A 25,129-nucleotide genomic window follows, 5' to 3' on the forward strand; every position below is an offset into this window, starting at 1 on the left:
ATGAAACAAAACTATTGTGCAATGCAGAAGGAACTGTCCTTTATACAGAGACAGAACGTTCATTAAAGCAGCTTCAATGTATATTGGAAATATGTTCAGTATCAATACTTTCTTTAAAAGACTGCCTAGCATGAAGGGAATAACATTTGCTATAGCAGTGTTCAAAGGCAATTTTTATTAAAATGAGAAGTTCTATTCATTCTTGAGTTGGACAGGATCATACTTTATTAAGCTTCCAGTGTATTCAAGAGTAATGTACAGAAAACTGACAAATGGTATTTATAAATTCATCATGGCATGAACAAATTAAACATATGGAAGTTTGAAGCTCAGCCTAAAAAATTTTGAACCTAAGATATCCGTAAAAATTCAGTTTTATTTCTCTTATTCTCTCAAAATAACAATGCATTATGCGACTTTCCACAAAAGTTAACAAACGATTTCATACCAAGATTGTTGTACCTCTCTACCGATGGAGAATACTCAGAAAGGTCAATAAGTTAACTTAATAATCCTTTATTCTGGCTACAACCGATTAACTAATAGAACTTCAATAGAATCAAGCAAATTAAAGCAAGGACTCAACACCTAGATTAGGTACGACCTGCAAATGATGCACTTGGCTGAAGTACTCCAATGTGGTCTCCAATCACCGGTTCCTGGGCACTAGGGCTGGTTACTTATGAGATGGTTGTTCTCTGGAATTGTTATACTGTGTGCGCTTGCCTTGTCCTCTTCTTTACAGGATAATTCATAGCTTATATACCTTCAAATACTCTGTAAATCTTGAAGTTTTATATTTTATCTCTCCTTGGTATCTTCACTGCTGACTGATCATGTGAGTTGCTACTAATTACACCACTTTGAAATGGCCATGCAGCACCCAAGTTGTGTACCACTTGAATCCACAGAAGGTTGTCAATTGCTGCATTCAGCAGACTTGGAGACTCCTGATGTCAGATTTGATGTAGTTTGTCAGAACCCTGGGTCCGCTAGATAATGTAACTGAATTTGTCCCTTAGCATTACAACAATTTAATGTACTCGTTTCCTAATGCCAATGCAAACATACTGCAGGTTCTGGAAATATGAAGTAAAAACTATGAATAAACACTTTCACTTAGACCTAAAGCATTTATGTGTTTACCTTTCCACTGTTAATGCCTGATCGGTGTTTTCTATTTTTTATTTTGGTCTCCTTCCTTAATGATCTCTTTTTCTCCATCAGACTCATGGTATCAGCATAATTTGCCTTGTTTGTTCATCGATAGTTTTGCTCTTGTGATAATAATAATTAGCCCACCAGTAAAACATGTAATAGTCTGTCTTAGATTCTCTATTATTGAATAACCGTCTCCTGATTTTACAGAAACTCCAAATATAAAAGATATTTATCAAAACATTTTTCTTTTGCAAGATTATTTCCTCTTGCCTATGAGGATAGCTGCCCAAAATGTAGAAGCTTAAGAGCGACTGATGTAAAGAGGCTTTAACAATGTTAGGTAAGAAATTATTTAATCTGGAAATTGACAGTTCCTGTGGAGGGGGAGTCATCTCAAAGTCTTGGTAATATCTATGTTGAAATTGAATCATGCTTCTCAGTTTACCAGGCAGAGATTAAAGGCTAATGTTACTAGTCAGAATATCATTTGTCAAATTCTGAACTGTCTGGTTGACCCTTTCCTTACAGTAGCTATTTTACTCAGAGCTGATAGGGGTTCACCAAAGTAGAACAAAACAGACTTTAAAAAAAATCCACTGGGGATAAAATCCTTTTTGTTAGGTCTTTACCGCCAATGGATTTTTCCCAGAAATCTAGATATTATTAGAAATTACAGCAATCTGAAAACCATGCTAAATTCCAAACAGTTCAATCAGGAGTAACAAATGAACTGTAAGGCATTCAGTGTTTGTATGAGATAGTCCCAAGGAATGTCTGTTTAAGGCATTTATGCTTTTATCAGGAGATTTACCTAGAAGTTAAGAAATCTTAATATAATTCAGCCATTGCTTATAACTCACTCCATTTCTCTTTAACCTTAAAGTATAATACATGTAACTTTAACAAATACATGTTGATTATTTTTGTAACAATAACACAAAAGTAGAAAAAAAACTCAAACCACATTTTGTAAAAGTATTACACATATTCTTGATTTCTCCCCAGGTCAGCAAAAATGTTTTTTTTTTAATATGCAAGTTATAGGATTCAGAGGCACCTTAAGCTGAAGGGGATCTTCTCAGATTAACGAAGGTGAGAATCAGAATAGTGAGTAGGAAAATTGGGAAAAAGTGCGATCAGACCATTAATCTGGACTGTTCCCATTTCCTTTGGTCTTTCCCATGGCAGAGCTGTAAAGAAGCAGATAAAGTGCTGACATTTGAAATAAAAATATGAAATCTAACGTAAAAGTGCTGAGAGCAGGCAGAATGTCAGTTGTGGTAAAAAAAATTCAAAAGCAAATCTCAATCTGTGTTTTCTCCTTTAAATGCTAACTAATCTGTTGTATAGGCTTTGGAGATTTTATACGTGTAACACCAAAGGATATAATGAACTGCAGGCAAATATAACAATGCATTCTGCATTTTCTGGCCTCTAGCCAATGCTATTACCAATTTTGCGTAAACATCTTTTTTTCCCCTAACATTACCTGTCATAAAGATCTCCGCATATAAAAAAAGGCTTATTTGGGCTGGGGATATTGCTGCTCATCTCTAATTGGCCCTTGAACTAATTGGCTTGTTAGACCACATCAGAGGGCAGTATAGAGTTAAAAACATTGCTGTGGGTTTGGGGTCGCATGTCAGCCTAGATAAGGATGTCAGATTCCTGTCCCTGAAGGATATTAGGGAACCAGATGGGCTTTTGTGACAATTAATAACTTCTGATTCCAAATTTATAACTCACCCGCTGCACTTCATGGGGCAGGGAGGCATTGGGTTTGAACCACTAGTTTACAAGTGCAATGACCTTACTACTACACCACAACCTTCCCAACTTGTACAGTGCATTTTTACAATCTCATGAGGTCACAAAACATTTCACAATGAATTAAATATATTTTGAAGTGCAGTCACTGTTGTGATGACACACAGCAGCCAAACTGTGTCCAGCGAGATCCCATAAATAGCAATTTCTTAATGACCAGATAATTTGTTTTATAACTGAATGTTGTTTGAGGGATAAATATTTGATAAATCTCTAGGAATAGCTCCTATGTTCTTTGAAACAGTTCCACTGGATCAGTAGCAACTAGCTAGGGCCTGGCTTTAACATCTCCTGTGAAAAGTGACAGACCCGATAATGCAGCATTCCCTCCTTGCAGTACTGGAGTATTTAGTTTTATTTTTTGGCTTCAAGTCTTTGGAGTGCATCTGGAACACACAGTTTTTCTTACTGAAGAAGCAAGAGCACTATCTCCTGAGCCAGAGCTCTATTATAGTTCCTGAACAGCCACAACATCATAACATAACTTTAGTGACAGGGCAAGTGTGGCTGATCACATGACTGGGATCAAATCACACCAGATTCCAGACCCTGGCCAAAAACTATAGATGAACTAGGAACAGGACTAGGTACTTCAGCCCCCTGAGCCAGTTCTGTCACTCAATATCATCATGGCTGCTCTCATCTCAGCCTGAACTCCATGTATTCTAAGGCTACCAGTTTAGGCCATCAGTTCTGAAGAAGGGTCAGTCGACCCAAAAGTGCTTTCTCTCTACAGATGCTGCCAGACCTGTTGAGTTTTTTCAATAGTTTCTGTTTTTGTTTCATTAATTTAAGAGATCAGCTACAGTTGGCATTTCCAATGAAAATACTTTTGTAAAGGCCCAAAATATGTTTGATTTAGAAAAACCTGATCACACGAGATAGACCAGCACAAGCCACTGATAACTCTGGGCACCCAGCTAGGATTGAAGTCTGGGCCACTGGCATAATGAATACTAAATTGTGTACATAGATTTAAAGCAACCTGGCAAACCACTGGCAGCTCAGCCTTTTTTTTTTCTGGGGAACTTGACAGCCCCTCTCTGCATGTTGCCTAAATCTACAAATTTTGGTGAGGCCCACAGGGAAAGTTAAGTGCAGGACCCCTGGAAACAGAATCTATTTGGAAAATTGTCTCCCAAAAGCTACAGTTAATCTGATAATATATAAGAGCTCAATAATGTAATTTCCAGACGAAAAGAAATGCATCATGTAGACATTGCAACAAGATTGACATTCAATGTTATACATCAATCCCAGTCGTCAATGTTAATTTGTATTTTCTATGTCATATGCTATTGGTCCATCCATGGAGAACCCCAAGTAAAAGGATATTTTTTCAATGCTTTGACCACTTCTCAGTTTGCCCAAGTATACAGGACGCACAGGAATTTTGATTTTCTCAGCACCGCCAAACTCAACATACACTTTGTTATCATCCCCTGTTCGACCATGCAAACGAAGAAGAAGCTTTTTGACTTCATCTGTTTTCCAGATTTCTCCAGATTGCCATAAGGTATTCAGTTGTGGCACCTTATTGAAGAAATGATCGATTTTTGCTTTGTGAACAAATCTGTTCAAACCCTCTTTCTTGCCGAGATAGAAATGTGCAACAGGATGTTTGGAACGACTCATTCGTCCATAACGACATCTAAATGACTGTTTGATTGCGTTAATGCATTTCAGAAGGAATTTGGAATCTTCATTAATTTCGTTATACTTTGTTGGCCAAAATAATAAGGAAGCCAAGAAATATGGCTCAACGTGACCAAAATCAAACCCTACATCTTGCAGAACTTGTTTCAGAAGTTCTCGAAGTTTATTAAAAGTTTCAATTTTTTTGGACTTTGGTTTGACACAGTTAAGTACGATAGTAGCCAATATAAAATTTTGTTTCTGTCTTGTTAACTGAGTTGTTGAATTCTGAAGGAGAAATTGGTATTTGCTGACAATTTCTTCCACACTTTGACCAATTTCATGATTATTTGTAAGGAACTCAAGCAAACCAGCAAAACGGTCAGCTTTTTGGGACTCTAAATACTTTCTGCATTCTTCCAACGCAAGTGGCAGACTGAGTTTTGGCCTACTTATCCTTGCATCCCTAATTTCAGTGTGTGATGAACAGAACACTTTTGTGTATTTTGAAAAACATTCTGAAACTTTCCTGCGAATCTTAAATTCTGCTATTTCTCTCTCAATATTTTTTGTTTTGAAATGAACAAAGTAGTCTTCAAAAAAGTCAAAAGATCTTTTCATTGTGATCTGGATATTAATCAAGTATCGGTTGTATTCTTCAACCACTGAACATAACTCTTCATCTGTACTGTTTGTCTTTTCAATATGCTCAAGATTCAAGTTGCCTGAGAGGATGTGCTTTAATGGCATTTCACCAATTTTATTCTTTTCATTGAAGAATGGGATCATTCTGAGGATATCTATAACGTACAAAGCAACTTCGATCTCTCCCAAATAACCAGAAGTGTTGTACACATCATACTTCCGTTTAGAACTCGGTTCTTCCCAATCAAGTCTGCTTTCTCCTTTCTGTTCTGTCAGTTGCTGCGATTCTCTGAAAGCATTAGAAGCAGATTCTGCAAGATCCAGGAACTCCCTCAATTGATGAGAAGTCACCACAGTGTCTTTGTCAATCTCAACACACTCCATTCTGTATTTTAACTTGCTTTTGAAAACTTGGCCTAATGTATCAGTGATGTAAGAATTATCTTTCGCACGCTCCTTAGCTTTAGTTGCCCAGTACAGTGCTGAATCATAATCCTTCACTATCAGATAGAAGTGCCTTGCTAGAACCTGGGAAATGAAGGGATTCTGGTCAAACCTGTTTGACGCTTCGGTCAAGACATTTACAACCTGCTTATTTCCTTCTTCACTCTGTAATGCTTCAATTAAAGGGGAGAACAACGTATCTGCTTCATCGCCATGCTCTTTTCGCCGTCTTGTAATCAACAAGCTCCATGTGTCCTGCAGCAGTTTTTCTCTTCCAATGCTACGTTGGAGAAATATGCTTTGGCTGAGCAACATCAAGGCAATCTCACTCTTGTGAAGTTTGTAAGAATGCTTCAATTCATCCAAGCAGCGGTTTGCAATCAAGGGGTGGATGATTCGAATTCCCTCATATCTTCCAAACTCTTCCACTTCTACACGAATAAGAAGGTTGCAGTAAGTGCCCATTGCATCTTCAAACTTTTCAGGTCCCCAGAACGATGTTTTGACTTGTCCTAATCCCAGAAATTCTTCACATTTCGAAACTGATATCGAAGAATCTTTAACATACCAATTCAGCAAAGCCAGGATTGAAATCAGCTGTCCTTGTTTGCTTTTAGTATTCAAGTCTTTTAAACTATTGTGTACCACATTTTCAATGTACTTCTCATCAAAGTTACTCTTCATAATCATGAAGGAGTAGAAGTTTTCAGGTTTTGAGTGTTGTTCCTCAATTTCCTCAAGCTTTCGTTCAAACAATTGTTGCTCTTTAATGGACAGTTCATGCTTTAAGGCCACACTTTCCAAAACACTCTTTTTTGAACTTTTGACTGGATCCTGGGATCTCATACAGTTTAGAATGATGACCAAAGGCCACTCAAATCGTAGACCTTTCTCTGCAACAATTGCCTGAATTAAGTTCTGTAACACATGCACATTTTCTAATTCTTCAAAGTCATCCACCAGCAATAATACTGGTAAGTATTCTGAGTTAGTTGTTACTTGATAAGTGACTAGATGAATGACTTGTTTCCCAATTTCTACAAAGTCTTCTTTGCTGTTTTTCAACACAGCACACCTGAATTTTTTCCTTGACTCCCATAGAAAATGCATGGCTAAAGTAGTCCCACCACAGCCTGGATGATGAAATAAATTGATGATCTTCACACACATGGCAGAAGGTGATTTTGCATTAATCAATTCTTCGAGCTTCATGTAACTGTCTCGTTTGATGAAAGGGACTTTTGTGTCAAAGTAGAAATTCCACCAGGATGCTTTGCCACCCCTGTAAAACTGCTCTTCTTTAGATTTTTGAAATTCCTTAAACCGATTTTGATCATTTTCTATTTCAGTGCCCTCACATTCATTTTCACACAGGATTTCGAGTGCAGTCAATAACTCTTCATCTTTTTTCTGAAGAATAACAGAGGCTGATGTTGCAGAGGGTAAGAATCGTCTTGTAGACCGAGTAACAGATTTTAATTTTAGAACAGTAGCATTGACTTCTTCAAGGCTTAATGCAGAAACACACCTCTCTGTAAGTTCATACGATTCACATGTGCACAGCATGAGGTCTTTCCATCTCAAGAATGTTTGGTGACTTTCACAGATGCACAATATGTCTTCTGTCCCTTTTAGTTCCTGAAAAAATGAACAGAAGGTTTCCAGAAATGGATCTCTTGGGTCGTCTACTTTAGATAGGATCAGAAAAACTACCAGAAACTTCCCTTTTGGCATGATGTCAACTCGGCACAGAAATGAAATCAATTTCCTGACATCGGCAGCTCGTTCTTTATACCACATTTTGGGCACTAATGGTTTATAGTTCTGATCATCAAGGTCTGACCTTCCATTACAAAATATCCAGCTCGTTTGCTTGTATAAGTGCAGTTGTTCAATCTTTTCAGTGACTGCTGTGTCAATATCTTGGAAGTGACTAGGGAAGTGGAGATTTGTTGCTCTGTCTTCACGATATGACTTACACACCCCACTGGTTACAGATTCAGGATCAAACTCGAGCACACAAAACCAATTCATTTCCTTCACAAAATCAAAATTGTGCGCTTGAGTCTGCTGGGATTTGTTTGTCACTAATATGTACCACTGGTAATAGGATGTGTCTATCATTTCTGAGCCACCTGTAATCATCCTAACTAGCTTGTATCCCTCTTGTTGCTTTGTCTGCTTTTGTGGCTTTTCTTCAGCACTTTTCCTTTTATCCACTAAGGTTTTTAACGTTTCTGTGGAGAATCTTCTGTATTCAGCCTCCCTTTCTGTCAGATTCTTATTTCTCAGAATATCCCTGGAGCTGCCTCCATCACGTATGAAAAGATGTTGCTCTTTACTTTTCATCCACTTTCCATTGACCTGATTCATCATGTAAATATGGTACAAGTTGGAATCACAAATCCTGAAGCTTGGTACAACATCAACTTCAATTATAAACTTTGCTGATAAAGTTTGGTTTGGGTTCAAAATTTCCACAAATCGAGGTGGTCTAATAGATAACTTGGCGTGTTCAATCTTTTCTTTTTCAAAATACTGAGCAAAATGATTAGAAATGTGGTCAATATATTTAGCTGGATTGTCCACAGACACACCTATAATCTCACCATGTTCATATCCTGAACCTGTGTCTCCTACCCCAAAGTGGATGGTTCCATTGGTTCTGCTATTCATGCATGCAGCGGCGAATCTGAAAACTTCATTGCTAAATTTCTTCTTCATGTCTTCCTCTGTTGCATCTACTGTCAAATTAAACAGTTTAAACTCGTGTACTGGGTCAATTAGATTGGAGGGTCCAGTTTCAGGAGAAAGAATATAATTTTGTATGTATCGAGTGCCTACATGACGTTCATCAAACGGATATGGTTCACAACTTAGTTTTGATTTTGCAGCACGTTGTATTTTTGCAGATGTCTGCTGTGAACATTCCTGTTCTTTTATCTCATCTTCCTCTGGTTTTGTAGAAGTGGCCAAGGTAACTTGTATTTCTGTGTCTACTTGACAATTAATAGTACAGCTATCGGGTTCAGTTTTGCCTCGTCTCTTCTTGACATTGTGTTTCTCTTGTAAAGAATTCTCTGCGACTTCAGTAGAATCTGGTTTAGTGCTCTGACACTCTGATTCATTACTGGCAACAACCTTACAATCTGAATCATTTACTTCTGAAGATGAGGATCTTTCTGAACATATTTGCTTATCATTGGCACAAGTTGCAAGCTTTGCTTCCGACTTTGAGCCCTTGATGAATTCATCCCGTTTCCGTATTATGACAGCAGCAGGTCCAGCCTTTATGCCCAATTCACGTATATCACCTTTAGTAAGTTCCTTCAACACCACTCCATTGACATCTTCATTATATAGTATGTCACCATATTTCTGATCAAGTTTCAGGTGACCAACCACCCAGTCTCTCACATGCATTTTTGTCCATTCTGCTAAGTTGTCTGGTAAATCACAGAGTCCACTCATATTCAGATCTTCACCTTGAATAGAAATACATTTTGTAGGGTTATTTACAGTGCCAAAGGTTGTGTTTTATTTTATTGCATTATTATCCTGGCCATAGTACGAATATTGTGAGGTCAGGACACTATGCAAGTTGAGAAGTGAAGCAAGGTAAACTAGGTAAGTAGAATTTGCATGGGATTTCTCTTCCTTTGGCAAACCAAAACATTTCTAATTGTAATATATGTTTTTTCTTGATTACTACCTAACTTCTGTAGGACATTAGGAAAAAACGCATAAAAATTATTGCCAAGGAAATTCCAGTTAGACCATGCAAAGTATGGATTGTAGAAGGAAAGGTAATCAGAGGAGGTCAGTAATTTTAGCTTCAGGTCTTGCAAACACATTAGATGAGCAAGTGATAGTGCAACAAGATTGAATTTCAGTACAGTGGAAATGATAGAAGAGAAGGATGTCATTTGGAAGTGGATGTAAGAACTGAAGAGAACAATGATTGTAATGCTGTCATTAAAATAAAAACTGAAAAAGCAGCGTGATGCTGCAGAGTGCCACAACTGGAATTGGACCACTGTAACTGATTTGCAACCGGGGTCTTTCACAATCCAAACAAAAAAACACAAAGAACAATACAGCACAGGAACAGGCCCCTCAGCCCTCTAAGCCTGCACTGCCACATTTTTCCCTTTTATACCAAAACTGTCTTCACTTACAGGATCCATATCCCTCTATTACCTTCCTATCCATGTATTCATTCAGGTGTTTCGTGAATGGCTAATTGTGTCTGCTTCCACCACCTCCTCCGGCAGTGACTTCCAGACACTCACTCCAGAAACATGCCTCACACATCTCTTTTTAACTTCCCAACCTGAACCTCGAACATGTTGCCCCTAGTAATTGACCCCTCCATCCTGGGGAAAAAAGCCTCATACTTTTCATTCTATCCATGCCATTCACAATGTCGATCAGGTTGTCCCTCAACGTTCTGCATTCCAGCCCTGACTCCAACCCAGTCTATTAATTGAACAAAAACAAAGTTGCTGGAAAAGCTCAGCATCTGTGAAGCAAACAGCCGAGTTAACGTTTAGGATCTGGTGCCCCTTCCTCTGGACTGTCTTTTCATTGTTCCCCAATCCTGCACAGTCTATTTCTATCTCCTTCCCAAAATCTACAAACTGCCTGTCCTGGCCGACCCATTGTTCCTGCCTGCTCCTGCCCCACTGAACTTAAGACAATAAGAACATAAGACATAGGAGCAGAAATTAGGCCATTCAGCCCATCAAGTCTGCTCTTCCATTCAATCATGGCTGATAAGTTTCTTAACTCCACTCTCCTGCTTTCCCCCATAACCATTGATCCGCTTGACAATCAAGAACCTATCTATCTCAGTCTGAAATGTACTCAATGAACTGACCTCCACAGCCTTCTGTGGCAGTGAATTCTATAGATTCAGCACTCTCTGGCTGACGAAGTTTCTCCTTATCTACATTCTAACAGGCCTTCCCTTTACTCTAAGGCTGTTCCCTTGGGTCTTAGTCTCTCCTACATATGAAAACAACTTCCCAAAATCCATTCTGTTCAGGCCATTCAGTATTCTGTAAGTTTCAATTAGATGCCCCATCATCCTTCTAAACTCCACTAAGTGTAGTCCCAGAGTCTTCAAACGTTCCTCATATGTTAGGCAAACTTATTTCCGGTTACCTTGACCCTGTTTTCTCCCCACTGGTCCAAGAACTCCCCACTTACATTCAGGACACCACTCATGCCCTCCACATCCTCCAAGACTTCCAATTCCCTGGCCCCCAAAACCTCATCTTCACTATGGACATCCAATTCCTATACACTTGCATTCTCTGGCCTAAAAGCGCTCTGCTTCTTTCCCTTTCACAGGCCTAACCAGTCCCCCTCCACTAACACACTCATCCACTTAAATGAACTCATTTTTACTCTTAACAACTTCTCCTCGAACACCTACCATTTCTTGCAGACTAAGGGGGTGGCCATGGGAACCTTCATAGGCCCAAGCTCTGCCTGCCTACTCCATAGGATATGAGGAACAGTCCCTCTTCCGCTGCTATACTGGCACTATCCACCACCTCTTCCTCCGCTACATCGATGACTGTATCGGTACTGCCTTGTGCTCCCAAGGGGAGCTTGAACGGTTCATCAACTTTACTAACACCTTTCACCCCAACCTCAAGTGCACCTGGACCATCTCTGATACCTCCCTCTCCTTCCTGGACCTTTCTGTCTCCGTCCCTGGTGACTGACTTGAAACCAATATCTATATCAAGCCCACTGACTCCCACAGCTAGCTTCTTACCCACCTTCCTGCAAGAATGCAATCTCTTATTCCCAATTCCTCTGTGTCATCTGTTCCCAAATGTCCTTTATTTCAAGGATCACAGCATCCCCTCTTTGGTGGCTGAAAATGCTCTCGACCGCATCTCTTTCATTTCCCGCACCTCTGACCTCACAGCCCCTATCTCCAACAAAAACAAAAACAGAATCCCCCTTGTCCTGAGATATCACCCCACTAACCTCCGTATCCACCACCTACAATCCAACCCCACAACTAAAAATATATATTCCCTCCCACCCTAGCTACCTTTCATAGGGATTGCTCTCTCCATGACTCTCTCATCTGCTCCACACTCCCCATCAGCCTCACCACCTCCGGCACCTTTCCCTGCAACCACAGGATGTACTGCATATGTCCCTACACCTCCCCCCTCACCTCCATTTAAGGCATCAAGCAAACCTTTCATATCAGGCTGAGGTTCACCTGCACATCCATCAATGTGGTCTATTGCATCCGCTGCTCCCGATGAGGCCTCTTCTACATCTGTGAGACCAAGTGGTGGCTTGGAGTCTGCTTTGTAGAGCACCTGCCTCCTGTTTGCAACCAATGACAACAACTTCCAGTCGCGAACCTTTGCAACTCCCACTCCCACTCCTGCTCCCGCTTCGCTACTGCTCCCGCTCTGTGGATGACATGTTTGTCCTGGGCCTCCTCCAGTGTCACAATGACGCCAACTGGAAACTGGAGGAACAGCACCTTATATTCCACCTCGGTAGTCTTACAGTCCAATGGCCTAAATGTGCACTTTACAAGTTTCAAAATCCCACCACCCCGGCCACATCCCGTGACCGACCCACCCTCTCAACCCCACCTCCTTAACCCGACACAGCCTGTCCATTTTATCTTCCATCTATCCTCACCTCTCCTCCCACCTCACTGACCAATCCCCACCACTGCCTACACACATTCACCTATCACCATCCCACCTACTTTCCCCAGCTCCACCTCTCCTCTCTATTTATTTCTGAACTCCCTTCCCCTTCCCCCTGTGTTCTGAAGAAGGGTCCTGATCCGAAGCGTTAACTTTCCTGCTCCTCTGATGCTGCCTGGCCTGCTGTGTTCCTCCCGCTCCACACTGTGTTATCCCAGTCTATTTAACCTTTCTTGATAGTGAAAATCCCCTATACCAGGCAACATCCTGGTAAGCCTTTATTCTGTGCCCTCTCCAAAGCATCCACATCCTTCTGGTAGTGTGGTGACCAGAACTGTACACAGTATTCCAAGTGTGGCCTAACTAGAGTTCTATAAATCTGCAGCATAATTTGTCAAATTTTATCCTTCCATATGATGAGGAAAGACCATTAGCTGAAGTATCCCACTGGACGCCAACACAGAATTTGGAAGTAGAGTTGTATCTCAGCTCAACCTGACTGCCTGGAATGGGATTCAGGAGCTGCACCTTCTGACTCAATGGTAACGCTCCAACCAAACCATACCAGCCTGTAGCTGTGGTTATAGGAAGGATTCCATCACATGAAAAAAATGATCAACTCTCTCTCCCAGCAGAGGTTCAGTGATGCCCCATTTAATGTGCAGTTGCATTTTGGAGAAATATATCTTTAAATGAAACAATGTTAAGGGAATCAGATTGTCCCAAAATATTCAAGGCAATCTTAGGTTCTGTAGGACCGAGCTTTTCCAAATATATTAAATATTTATTTCACTCTGCAACTTGTAATGCTGAAATATTATGAAACAGCTTTTAGAGTAAGTTTGGAAATATAAAATATGTAGGCTTTCACTACTTACCTCTCACTCACGCTCTCTTCCACACACTCCAACACTCACTTGATTCCACTCCCCCACACACCCTCTCTCCCTTACACTCGATCCCTCACATACTGTCTGTTCCTCACACCCTCTCCCCCTCACACCCTCACACATTCTCCCTTTTGGACCCTCTTGCCCTCGCACCTCTCCCACACTCATGCTCTTCCACATTTTTCCTCTCTTGCACACCCAGTCTATCACTTACCTGGGGCTGACTGTCCCGTTTGCTGACATTCCAAGTTCATCACCTTTCTTTGCTCACTATCTGGATCACCACAAATCCCACTTGCAAACTCTTCAACTCATCATTAATCCTGCTCACTGCCTATCCCGCTCACTCGCTACCCTGCTCACTGTGATCTTGTTCAGTGTCTACCCAGTTTCTGTCTAATCTCCTCATTGTGTATCCTGTTCACTCTATATTTTGCTCACTCCCTAACATGCCTACTCACCATCTCCCAAGCTCCCTATGTCCCTCACTGTCTGTCCTGCTCACAACTAATCTCGCTCACTGCCTATCCTGCTCTCTCCCTATCCACTCACTGCAATCACGCTCACTGTCTGTCCCGCTCTCTGTCTATACCCCTCACAGTCTCTCCATCTAACTCCCTATCATACTCTCTCCCTATCCTGCTCACTCCCTATTTGCCACACTCCCTGTCCCCTCTCATTGACAATCTCCCTCTCTGTCTATCCTGCTCTATGTTTATTCCCCTCACTGTCTATCCTGCTCACTCCGTATCTTGCTCAGTCCCTACCCCTTCACTGTCTTTACCCATCAATGTCTATCACCCTCACCCTTTTCCGTTCACTGACCCTCTAGGTAACTCTGTACCCCACTCACTCCATATCTCCCAAACAATCTATCCTGCTCACTGTCTATCCAATGCACTGTTTATCCCCCTCACTGTTTATCCCGCTTACTGTCTATCCAACGCACTGTCTATCCCCCTCACTGTCTATCCCCCTCATGGTCTATCCAACACACTGTCTATCCAATGCACTGTCTATCCAAGGCACTGTCTATCCCCCTCACGGTCTATCCAACACACTGTCTATCCAACGCACTGTCTATCCAACGCACTGTCTATCCCCGCTCACGGTCTATCCAACACACTGTCTATCCAATGCACTGTCTATCCAAGGCACTGTCTATCCCCCTCACGGTCTATCCAACACACTGTCTATCCAATGCACTGTTTATCCAACGCACTGTCTATCCCCGCTCTCTGTCTATCCTACTCTCTGTCTATCCAATGCACTGTCTATCCAACGCACTGTCTATCCCCGCTCTCTGCCTATCCCGCTCCATGCCTATCCCGCTCCCCGCCTATCCCACTCCCCGCCTATCCTGCCCTCTGTCTATCCCGCTCACTATGTATCCAACTCACTCTCTATCTCGCTTACTCTCTATCCTGCTCACTCTCTATCCTGCTCACTCTCTATCCTGCTCACTCTCTATCCTGCTCTCTGTCTATCCCGCTCACTGTATATCCCGCTCACTGTCTATCCTGCTCACTGTCTATCCCGGTCACTCTCTATCCCGCTCACTCTCCATCCGGCTCACTCTCTATCCCGCTCACTGTGTATCCCACTCACTGTGTATCCCGGTCACTCTCTATCCCGGTCACTCTCTATCCCGGTCACTCTCTATCCCTACTCTCTGTCTATCCCTGCTCTCTGTCTATCCCTGCTCTCTGTCTAACCCTGCTCTCTGCCTATCCCGCTCCCTGCCTATCCCGCTCCCTGCCTATCCCGCTCCCTGCCTATCCCGCCCTCTGTCTATCCCACTCTCTGTCTATCCCACTTTCTGCCTCTGCCTCTCATTGCTCACCCCACACTCTGTCCATTCCGTACTCTGTCGCACCACCTCACTGTAAATCCCTCTCACTGTCTATCCCCTCACTGTCAACCCCCACTCACTGTCAATCCCCCTCACTGTCCGTCTCCCTCACTGTCCATCCTGCTCTCCGTCCATCCCAATTGCCAAACCTCCCACCTGTTGACCCTTCTGGTCATTGCTTGTTCTATTCCCTAATCTGCTTATACTCTTTCAGCTGTGCTCTGGCCCACACTCCATCCCTTCCCTTCAGTGTGAGCAACGTTTATGGAGAGAGGCATTTCAGGGTTTGTGCTTGGGACCGACAAGAAGAGAGGCCTTGAACAAGAGGATAGAGCAGGGAGACAGCAGGAATGGGAGAGACTGTTGGCAAACCAGAAGATGAACGGCTGGGAATTTCAGAGAGCTGGCTGGTCAGCCAGCAGAGAGATCTGGAAAGTGGATTTCAGCTCGTGGGATGATCAGGGAGTGGATGGCTCAGTGAGCCAGAGGGGCTGCTCAGTTCACACACGCTCCATCTACCTGATGCAAGAAACACAATGACAGATAGTCTGTTGTTAAGTATACACTCTGGCCCTATCATATCTGTGCCATTAAAGAAAAACGTCTTAAAACAGGGCAACGTTATGCAGGGACTTACTGTGTCCAGAATAATGGGAGTTCAGCCGTGAATCTTGATCTCAGAGTCTTCGCCTTTTAATCTTGATGGGAAAGGACAAGATAATTATTAATCCACTGAAAATACAGGAATTGCAGCCAAAACGTGGAACCTCTTGCAGATGCTACCGTGCCTGCTGAGTACATCCAGCATGTTTTGTTTCTATTTCAGACTCCCACTATTTTACTTTTTGTTTAATGCCATCTCCAGCGGCAATAGGAAATGCCCATGGGAAATATCTCTGGTTCAACTGCCTGCATATCTTGATACTTTCTTTCATGAATCTTTTTACACTTGCTGACTGTGGCAATCCTTTTGAGGAAAAAAGAACCACAAATCTACTCATAAGGTGGCAACAATATGCTTCCAAAATAACTCTCCAACTGTTCTAAGTGAAACATTTGAGATTTGTGATCAACAGAAAATAATTCTAGTAGTGCACAGCATAATATTTGCTTTCTAATTGGTTCAACAGCAACATTTATCTTCCACTGTACAGATTTACAATCACGCAAACAAGAGATTACATAATTCAAGTGGATTTCATGGTCCTTTGTTGAATCTTTACTTACTTTTTCACCATTAGCATCTTCCCCATACACTCAACCTTATTCACTATAATTAATTGATTATGACTTAAAAATATAAAAGCATCTAATGATTTGATTTGAGATAACAAAGTGTGGAGCTGGATGAACACAGCAGGCCAAGCAGCATCTCAGGAGCACAAAAACTGACGTTTCGGGCCTAGACCCTTCATCAGAGAAAGGGTCTAGGCCCGAAACGTCAGCTTTTGTGCTCCTGAGATGCTGCTTGGCCTGCTGTGTTCATCCAGCTCCACACTTTGTTATCTTGGATTCTCCAGCATCTGCAGTTCCCATTATCACTATTGATTTGATTTGAATTGGTTTCATACTCCCATATATCAAGCCATTTTTTCTATTGATTTTGTGGGATGTGGGCATCGCTGGATGGCCCTCATTTCTTGTCCATCCCTAGTTGCCCTTGAGAAGGTAGTGGTGAGCTGCCTTCTTGAACCGCTGCATTCCTCCTGCTGTAGGTTGACCCACGATGCTATTAGGGAGGGAATTCCAGGATTTTGACAGAGCAACAGTGAAGGAATGATGATATATTGCTAAGTCATGATGGTGACTGACTTGAAAAGGACCTTGGAAGTCGTGGTGTTCCAAGATATCTGCTGCCCTTGTCCTTCTAGATGGAAGTGGTCATGGGTTTGGAAGGTGCTGCCTGAGGATCTTTGGTGAATTTCTGTAGTGCATCTTTTAGATAGTACACACTGCTGCTACTGAGCATCAGAGGTGGAGGGGCTGAATGCTTGTGGATGTAGTGCCAATCAAGCGGGCTGCTTTATCCTAGATAGTGTTAAGCTTCTTGAATGTTGTTGGGGCTGCACTCATCCAGGCAAATGGGGAGTATCCCATCATGTTGTTGACTTGTACCTTGTAGATGGTGGACAGGTATCGAGGAGTCAAGAGATGAGTTACTTGCTGCAGTATTCCCAGCTTCTGGCCTGATTTTGTTGCCACTCTGTTAATGTGGTGAGTCCAGTTGAGTTTCTGGTCAATGGTAACTCTCAGGATGTTGATAGTGGGGGATTCAGTGATGGTAACACCATTGAATGTCAATGGACGGTGGTTAGATTGTGTCTTATAGGTGTGGCTTGAATGATAATCTTGGATATCATCCAGATCTTGTTGCATGTGAACATGGACTGCTTCAGTGTCTGAGGAGTCATGAATGGCGCTGAACATTGTGCAATCATCGGCGAACATCCCCATCTGTGACTTTTGATGGAGGGAGTGTCATTGATGAAGCGGCTGAAGACAGCTGGGCCTAGGAACTAACCTGAGGAACTCCTGCAGAGATGTCCTGGAGCTGAGATGATTGACCTCCCACAACCATGGCCACCTTCCTATGTGTCAGGTATGACTCCAACCACCGGAGAGTTTGCCCCCTGATACCCATTGATTCCATTTTATCTCGGGTTCCTTGATGCTACACTCGGTCGAATGCAGCCTTGATATTAAGGTCTGTCACTCTCACCTCACCTCTGGAATTCAGCTCTTTTGTCCATGTTTGAACCAAGGCAGTATTGAGGTCAGGAGCTGAGTGGCTCTGGCAGAATGCAAACACGGCATCGCCGAGCTGGTTATTGCTGAGCTGGTGCTGCTTGATAGCGCTGTTGATAACACCTTTCATCATGTTACTGACGATTGAGAGGAGACTGATGGGGTGGAAATCGGCCGGGGTGGATTTGTCCTGCTTTTTATGTATGGGGCACACTTGGGCAATTTTCCACATTGTTGTGTTCATCCAACTCTACACTTTGTTATCAAGGACGGTCTGTTGAATGCTGAGACTGGCGGGGTTGAAAGCAAGCATGTGTTTTGTAATGGTGATTAGACCAAATCTATGTATCTCTATTTGTGCCATTAATTTGTCTGTTATCTTGGGAACACTTCATGCATTCAGATAAAGTTTAATTTTAACTTTTTAGTTATTTTTTCTTGATTTGTCCTTATTGCTGCTGTTAAAAAAGTTGCATCTTTTGGAAGCGGCCATTTCTTCTTCTTCTTAACTACGGTAAAATCCCTATTATCAGGATTGCAAGCATCCAGACTTCTCATTCAAGCGGCATCTGAGATAGAAAAAGTGAATTCTGGATGCTTGGGATCTGGGTAATGGGGATTCTACCATCTTTAAACCACATCTTGTGGCAGCAACAAGTTGAGTTATCCCTGCTGCCACTTGTATTTCCCGTGCAACTTGCAGATTCGACGAGCCATTAGACTTCATACCCTATATCTGCCAGATACCAGACAGTTTACTGAACATGCCTTCACTCAAGCTGTTGCACTGGTTCATGACCTTGACTTTGCTCATTATATTTTCATACGTTTTCCCTCACATGAGCTCTCGCACTTTTTTAGTTTTGAGCACTGAGCTCAGTATCTCATTGGGGAAATTCACACTGTTCCTAGTTCAATTTAAGCAGAGAAACAGTCAGGAATCTTCTGTTACATGTTCCATTATCATCCTTTAGTGCCTTGTACCGTCGTGCCAACAAACATCTAATTTCTCCTGCCTTCCATCCTGTTATGGACCTTCCGTTAGCTCTACCTTTCTGCTTTTCAGTTGCATTCTGACCTTATCCAGTACCCATAAGCTATATACAACCTTTGTCCTTGCTTTTCCTATTTGGTTACTATTAAGATAAGATATTTTTTAGGTACAGGCCAGGTACTCCCCCATAAGAGGAAAACACAGGAAAAAACATTTTGAGTTACGTTCCACTTTAATTGTCATTTTATTCTCATTTTTTTTCACTTTGTCCATATTATATTTCTCTTTGTCTCTCAACTGAACCATACTTGGCCCGAGATTGTAGGAACTGCAGATGCTGGAGAACCTGAGATAACAAGGTGTACAGCTGGATGAACACAGCAGGCCAAGCAGCATCAGAGGAGCAATGAGCCTTCCTGCTCCTCTGATGCTGCTTGGCCTGCTGTGTTCATCCAGCCCTATACCTTGATATTTCATACTTGACCTGAGTTGTTTAAAGAATTCATTGGTATGCCTTAATCAGACTTTTATTTTCATTCAGTCATATTATTTATTTATGTCTTTATCCAATGAATGCTGTCTTTGGTTTCTCCACCTTTTCTACTTCTTAGAATGTACCTAACCTGTACCTGAAGCATTTCTTCATTTAAGATCCTCCATGATTCAGTTACACTTCTTCCTGTCAAACATAAGTTACATATATCCTGCTGTAAGTCTGCTCTTAACCCATGAAGCTTATTTCTCCATCAAATTAGAATTTCCACTATAGAATGTTTATTGCTTTTCTCTGGTACTAAACTAAGCCTCAAGATACAATGATTGCTTTTACCCAAACGTTCTCCTATGGATTATTAATCCAGTTGGTCCACTTCATTCCCCAAACCTGTAATGCCTCAATTTCTAGTTGGACCAAGAATGTACTGATCAAGGAAGTTCCCTTGAATACATTTCAGAAATACCTCCTTCTCCCTTTCCTTTACTCTAACATTATCTCAATTGATATTTGAGAAATTAAAGTCCCCAACATTACCATTCGACAATTTTCCATGTTATTCCGAGGTTTATCTATCACCAGTGCGGCTATCCTTCCCCAATTCCGATTTACAACTCTAACTAAATAGGTTCTGTAACGTAAACAGAAATTTCTGAAGAAAATTAGTAGATCTGACCATTACGTCTGTTTCTGTCACCACAAATGCTGCCAAACCTGTTGAGTTTCTCCAGCAAGTTTTCTTTTTATCGTTTCGGATCTCCAACATTTACTGTTTTTTAAATTCAAATAGATTATGTCTTTGCCCCTGATGGACATCTGCTGTTTCGAACAATACAATTATTACTGGACTGGTAATGATGTTGTAAGATATGACAAGTGAAAGGCATGAATGTTTAATTAAAGAGAGACTGCTGGAACACAAGTGGGTAGGAGATAGTTGCATTTAAATTTGCATTCTGAAAATAAACAAACAATCTAGAAAAGGATTTGCATCTAGTTTCATGCAGATTGGGGTCCAATTATCAAAAATATCTTCACTAAATCATGACTGCCACTTCCCTTTATCCTTCCGTATCTTTTCCCAACACTTTATATTCTCAAATATTAAGAACCCAGTCCTCAGCATCTTTGGAGGTGACCAGATCATAAACATTGTGCCTCACCCCAATGTCCTTTCATCCCTTTGTTCCCCAAAAATCTTTGCCTAAAACATTTTCAAATGCTCCGCTTTCATCACTTTTCAAGAAAGTGAGTTCCAAAGATTCCCATCCTCTTACAACCCCATGAAAAGCAAAATTCCACTATCTCTCCATTTTAAATCGAAGACTCGCTTTTCTTCAAAGCAATGACCCCTAATTGTATATTTTCCTACAACAGGAAACATCCTTGTCTAATGAGAGGAATAACAGGTTAGGGAGGCGGGGAGCTTGTGAATTCCACGTTGATACCATTGGGCTGCAGGGTTTCCCCTTCCCCCAGTACATCCCAAAACCAGCCCGGCTCGTCCCCTCCCCTCACTGCATCCCAAAACCAGCCCAGCTTGTCGCCGCCTCCCTAACCTGTTCTTCCTCTCACCTATCCGTTCCTCCCACCTCAAGCCGCACCTCCATGTCCTACCTATGAACCTCATCCCGCCCCCTTGACCTGTCCGTCCTCCCCGGACTGACCTATCCCCTCCCCACCTTCCCACCTATACTCTCCTCTCCCCATCTTCGGTCCGCATCCCCCTCTCTCCCTGTTTATTTCAGAACCCTCTCCCCCTCCCCCTCTCTGATGAAGGGTCTAGGCCCAAAACGTCAGCTTTTGTGCTCCTGAGATGCTGCTTGGCCTGCTGTGTTCATCCAGCTCCACACTTTGTTATCTTGGATTCTCCAGCATCTGCAGTTCCCATTATCTCTGACCCCAAACAACAGGGTGAGTCAGCTCCTTGCACATTGTCAGCTACTCTAGGAAGCCATTACCAGTTAACACTGGGTGCATTTAACCAGCAGTTAGTGGGTTTCTAAAGCAATTGGAGACAAACAGATCAGCGTGTTTGTTTTAAAAGGGCATGTAGTTATTTGACATCAGTGATAATGGGAACTGCAGATGCTGGAGAATCCAAGATAACAAAGTGTGGAGCTGGATGAACACAGCAGGCCAAGCAGCATCTCAGGAGCACAAAAGCTGATGTTTCCGTCCTAGACCCTTCATCAGAGAGGGGGATGGGGAAAGGGAACTGGAATAAATAGGGAGGGAGGGGGAGGTGGACTGAAGATGGAGAAAAAACAAGATAGGTAGAGAGGAGAGTACAGGGGAGGAGGTAGGGAGGGGATAGGTCAGTCCAGGGAAGATAGACAGGTCAAGGAGGCGGGATGAGGTGGTAGGTAGGAGATGGAGGTGAGGCTTGAGCTGGGAGGAAGGGATGGGTGAGAGGAAGAACAGGTTAGGGAAGCAGAGACAAGCTGGGCTGGTTTTGGGATGCAGTGGGGGGAGGGGATGAGCTGGACTGGTTTTGGGATGCAGTGGTGGAAGGGGAGATTTTGAAGCTGGTGAAGTCCACATTGATACCATTGGGCTGCAGGGTTCCCAAGGGGAATATTCGTTGCTGTTCCTGCGACCTTCGGGTGGCATCACTGTGGCACTGCAGGAGGCCAATGATGGACATGTCGTCTGAGGAATGGGAGGGGCAGTTGAAATGGTTCGCGACTGGGAGGTGCTGTTGTTGGTTGCGAACCGAGCGGAGATGTTCTGCGAAGCGGTCCCCAAGCCTCTGCTTGGTTTCCCCAATGTAGAGGAAGCCACACCGGGTGCAACAGATACAATATACCACATTGGCAGATGTGCAGGTGAACATCTGCTTGGTATGGAAGGTCATCTTGGGGCCTGGGGTAGGGGTGAGGGAGGAGGTGTGGGGGCAAGTTGATTACATTGATGACTGTATCGGCGCCGCCTCTTGCTCCCCAGAGGAGCTTGAACAGTTCATCCACTTTACCAACACCTTCCACCCCAACCTCAAGTTCACCTGGGCCATCTCCAACACATCCCTCACCTTCCTGGACCTCTCAGTCTCCATCTCAGGTAACCAGCTAGAAACTGATGTCCATTTCAAGCCCACTTACTCCCACAGCTACCTAGAATACACCTCCACCCACCCACCATCCTGCAAAAGTTCCATCCCCTATTCCCAATTCCTCTGCCTCCGCTGCATTTGCTCCCAGGATGAGGCATTCCACTCCCGAACATCCCAAATGTCCACGTTCTTCAAGGACCACAACTTCCCCCCCGCAGTGGTCGAGAACGCCCTTGACTGCGTCTCCCGCATTTCCTGCAACACATCCCTCACACCCCGCCCCCGCCACATCCACCCCCAGGGGATCCCCCTCGTTCTCACACACCACCCCACCAACCTCCGGATACAACGTATCATCCTCTGACACTTCCGCCATCTACAATCCAACCCCACCACCCAAGACATTTTACCATTGCCACCCTTGTCTGCCTTCGAGAGAGACCACTCTCTCCGCGATTCCCTTGTCCACTCCACACTCCCCTCCAACCCCACCACACCCGGCAACTTCCCCTGCAACCGCAGGAAGTGCTACACTTGCCCCCACACCTCGTCCCTCACCGCTATCCCAGGCCCCAAGATGACCTTCCATATCAAGCAGATGTTCATCTGCACATCTGCCAAAGTGGTATATTGTATCCATTGCACCCGGTGCGGCTTCCTCTACATTGGGGAAACCAAGCGGAGGCTTGGGGACCGCTTTGCAGAACACCTCCGCTCAGTTCGCAACAAACAACTGCACCTCCCAGTTGCAAACCATTTCCACTCCCCCTCCCATTCCTCAGACGACATATCCATCATGGGCCTCCTGCAGTGCCACAATGATGCCACCCGAAGGTCGCAGGAACAGCAATGAATATTCCCCTTGGGAACCCTGCAGCCCAATGGTATCAATGTGGACTTCACCAGCTTCAAAATCTCCCCTTCCCCCACCGCATCCCAAAACCAGCCCAGTTCATCCCCTCCCCCCAATGCACCCACAACCAGCCCAGCTCTTCCCCCCCACCCACTGCATCCCAAAACCAGCCCAACCTGTCTCCGCCTCCCTAACCTGTTCTTCCTCTCACCCATCCCTTCCTCCCACCCCAAGCCGCACCTCCATTTCCTACCTACTAACCTCATCCCACCTCCTTGTCCTGTCTGTCTTCCTCGGACTGACCTGTCCCCTTCCTACCTCCTCACCTATACTCTCCTCTCCACCTATCTTCTTTTCTCTCCATCTTCGGTCCGCCTCCCCCTCTCTCCCTATTTATTCCAGTTCCCTCTCCCCATCCCCCTCTCTGATGAAGGGTCTAGGCCCGAAACGTCAGCTTTTGTGCTCCTGAGATGCTGCTTGGCCTGCTGTGTTCGTCCAGCTCCACACTTTGTTATCCTAGTTATTTGACATCGTCATTTTAAACAAAACAGAACAATTCAACGCCTGCGTGTATTTGAAACAGGCATGAGTGTTTGAGATGCGTTTACCTTTCTTGGATGGCTATTCTGTCAGAAAACTAAATGGAGACCAATATCGAAACCCATTATTCGATCGTTTCCTCATCCCGTGCATTAGTCTCTCTGTCCTGTCAAAAATAAATCACCCAGTAGGATAAAAAAAATTACTATTTGAGACACCAAGCTGACAAGCATTCGTATTGGTGGATTATTATTAAGTAGATAAATAAATGCACACAATGAGAGATGCGAGTGATGTGAGTTGCAGCTTCCTGTGTTAATTACCGATGGCGCATTTACCGCTGCAGACAGCTCTCCCTGGGGTGCTGCGAGTCTCTCCCACTGTCGAGGAAGCCCACTCCAGACGACGGAGATAGGAAAAGAGAAATATAGACTTGTTTTTTTTCAGGGAAATGAAGAAGAATTGCTGCTGCGCACTCTCTTGCGGAAGTCCCCGAAACTGAAAGCGGTCAGCAGTTTCCGTACGTTCTCAGCAAAACAGCTTTCACTTCTGTTCAATGGAATACAGTTGCGAGCGTGTAGCTCACGGTAATGCTACTGGACAAACAATTAGGAATGTGTGTGTATGGATGACGAGAGTATATTTCCTTCAAACTGGCGAAGGAAATGGAGTAAGGCTGGATCTGAGCTGAATGCTGTACAATTGCAGTACTAACTCATTCAGCCATTGCTCGTCCTGATGCTTCGCATAAAACCTCCGCCCCCTTTTTCTCATTTCATTGAGACGCCCTTCTGTTCGTCTCTCAGGGACTTAGGCTTCCCCTTAAATGTACTTATGCCGATTACCTCCAGCTCTCCATGTTGGGGCCGGTTCGTCACTCTCAGGCACAAACTTTCTCCTGTGTCCCTTATGGTATTTATTAGCAATTTTCTTAAATTAATGGGTCTTAGATTCAGAATCCAATAGCATTGGAATTACCTTCTTTAACTCCTGAACCTCCTTTAAATTGTAAAAAGATTTAATAGGATAATCTCTCAGTTTCCTATTGTTGAAAATCCCTGTCAGATGGCTCTACCCTCTGCTCGTTTCATTGTGTAAAAGAGCAATACGAGTTCACACTGTTCAAACAAATGCCTTGGCTTGTACAGCCTTGTGACTGTTGCAGCAGCAACAATCCACTTTCAAAGACACACACCCAAAAACCACACACTGTAGAGGAAAGAAAATGACAAATCATAGATAAGCTGAAGTAGGCAAAATGCACCGACAAGGGAACCTCCTGCTGATTTCTACTCACGCA

General features: G+C 43.3%; 1 protein-coding gene across 2 annotated transcripts; it reads right to left on the reverse strand.

Moving 5' to 3' along the window:
- Nucleotides 1–215: 215 nt before the first annotated feature.
- Nucleotides 216–24,552, reverse strand: LOC125447196 (sterile alpha motif domain-containing protein 9-like). 2 transcript variants are annotated; one of them, XM_048521422.2, is made up of 4 exons: nt 24,168–24,552; nt 23,898–23,995; nt 15,790–15,850; nt 216–9,197 (listed from the first exon to the last, which is right to left on the reverse strand). In XM_048521422.2, exon 4 carries the CDS (start codon nt 9,181–9,183, stop codon nt 4,258–4,260), a length of 4,926 nt encoding a protein of 1,641 aa, XP_048377379.1. In that variant the 5' UTR covers nt 9,184–9,197; nt 15,790–15,850; nt 23,898–23,995; nt 24,168–24,552; the 3' UTR covers nt 216–4,257. The 2 variants fall into 2 exon arrangements, with proteins under 2 accessions (XP_048377379.1, XP_048377369.1); XM_048521412.2 differs by having other exon boundaries at nt 24,153–24,552.
- Nucleotides 24,553–25,129: the final 577 nt, after the last annotated feature.

Source organism: Stegostoma tigrinum, chromosome 2 (genome assembly GCF_030684315.1).
Source record: "Stegostoma tigrinum isolate sSteTig4 chromosome 2, sSteTig4.hap1, whole genome shotgun sequence".
Classification (NCBI taxonomy): domain Eukaryota; kingdom Metazoa; phylum Chordata; class Chondrichthyes; order Orectolobiformes; family Stegostomatidae; genus Stegostoma; species Stegostoma tigrinum.

What these genes read in the sequence shown, in the direction of transcription:
- LOC125447196 (XM_048521422.2), bottom strand. Translation starts at nt 9,183, where the DNA reads ATGAGTGGACTCTGTGATTTACCAGACAACTTAGCAGAATGGACAAAA.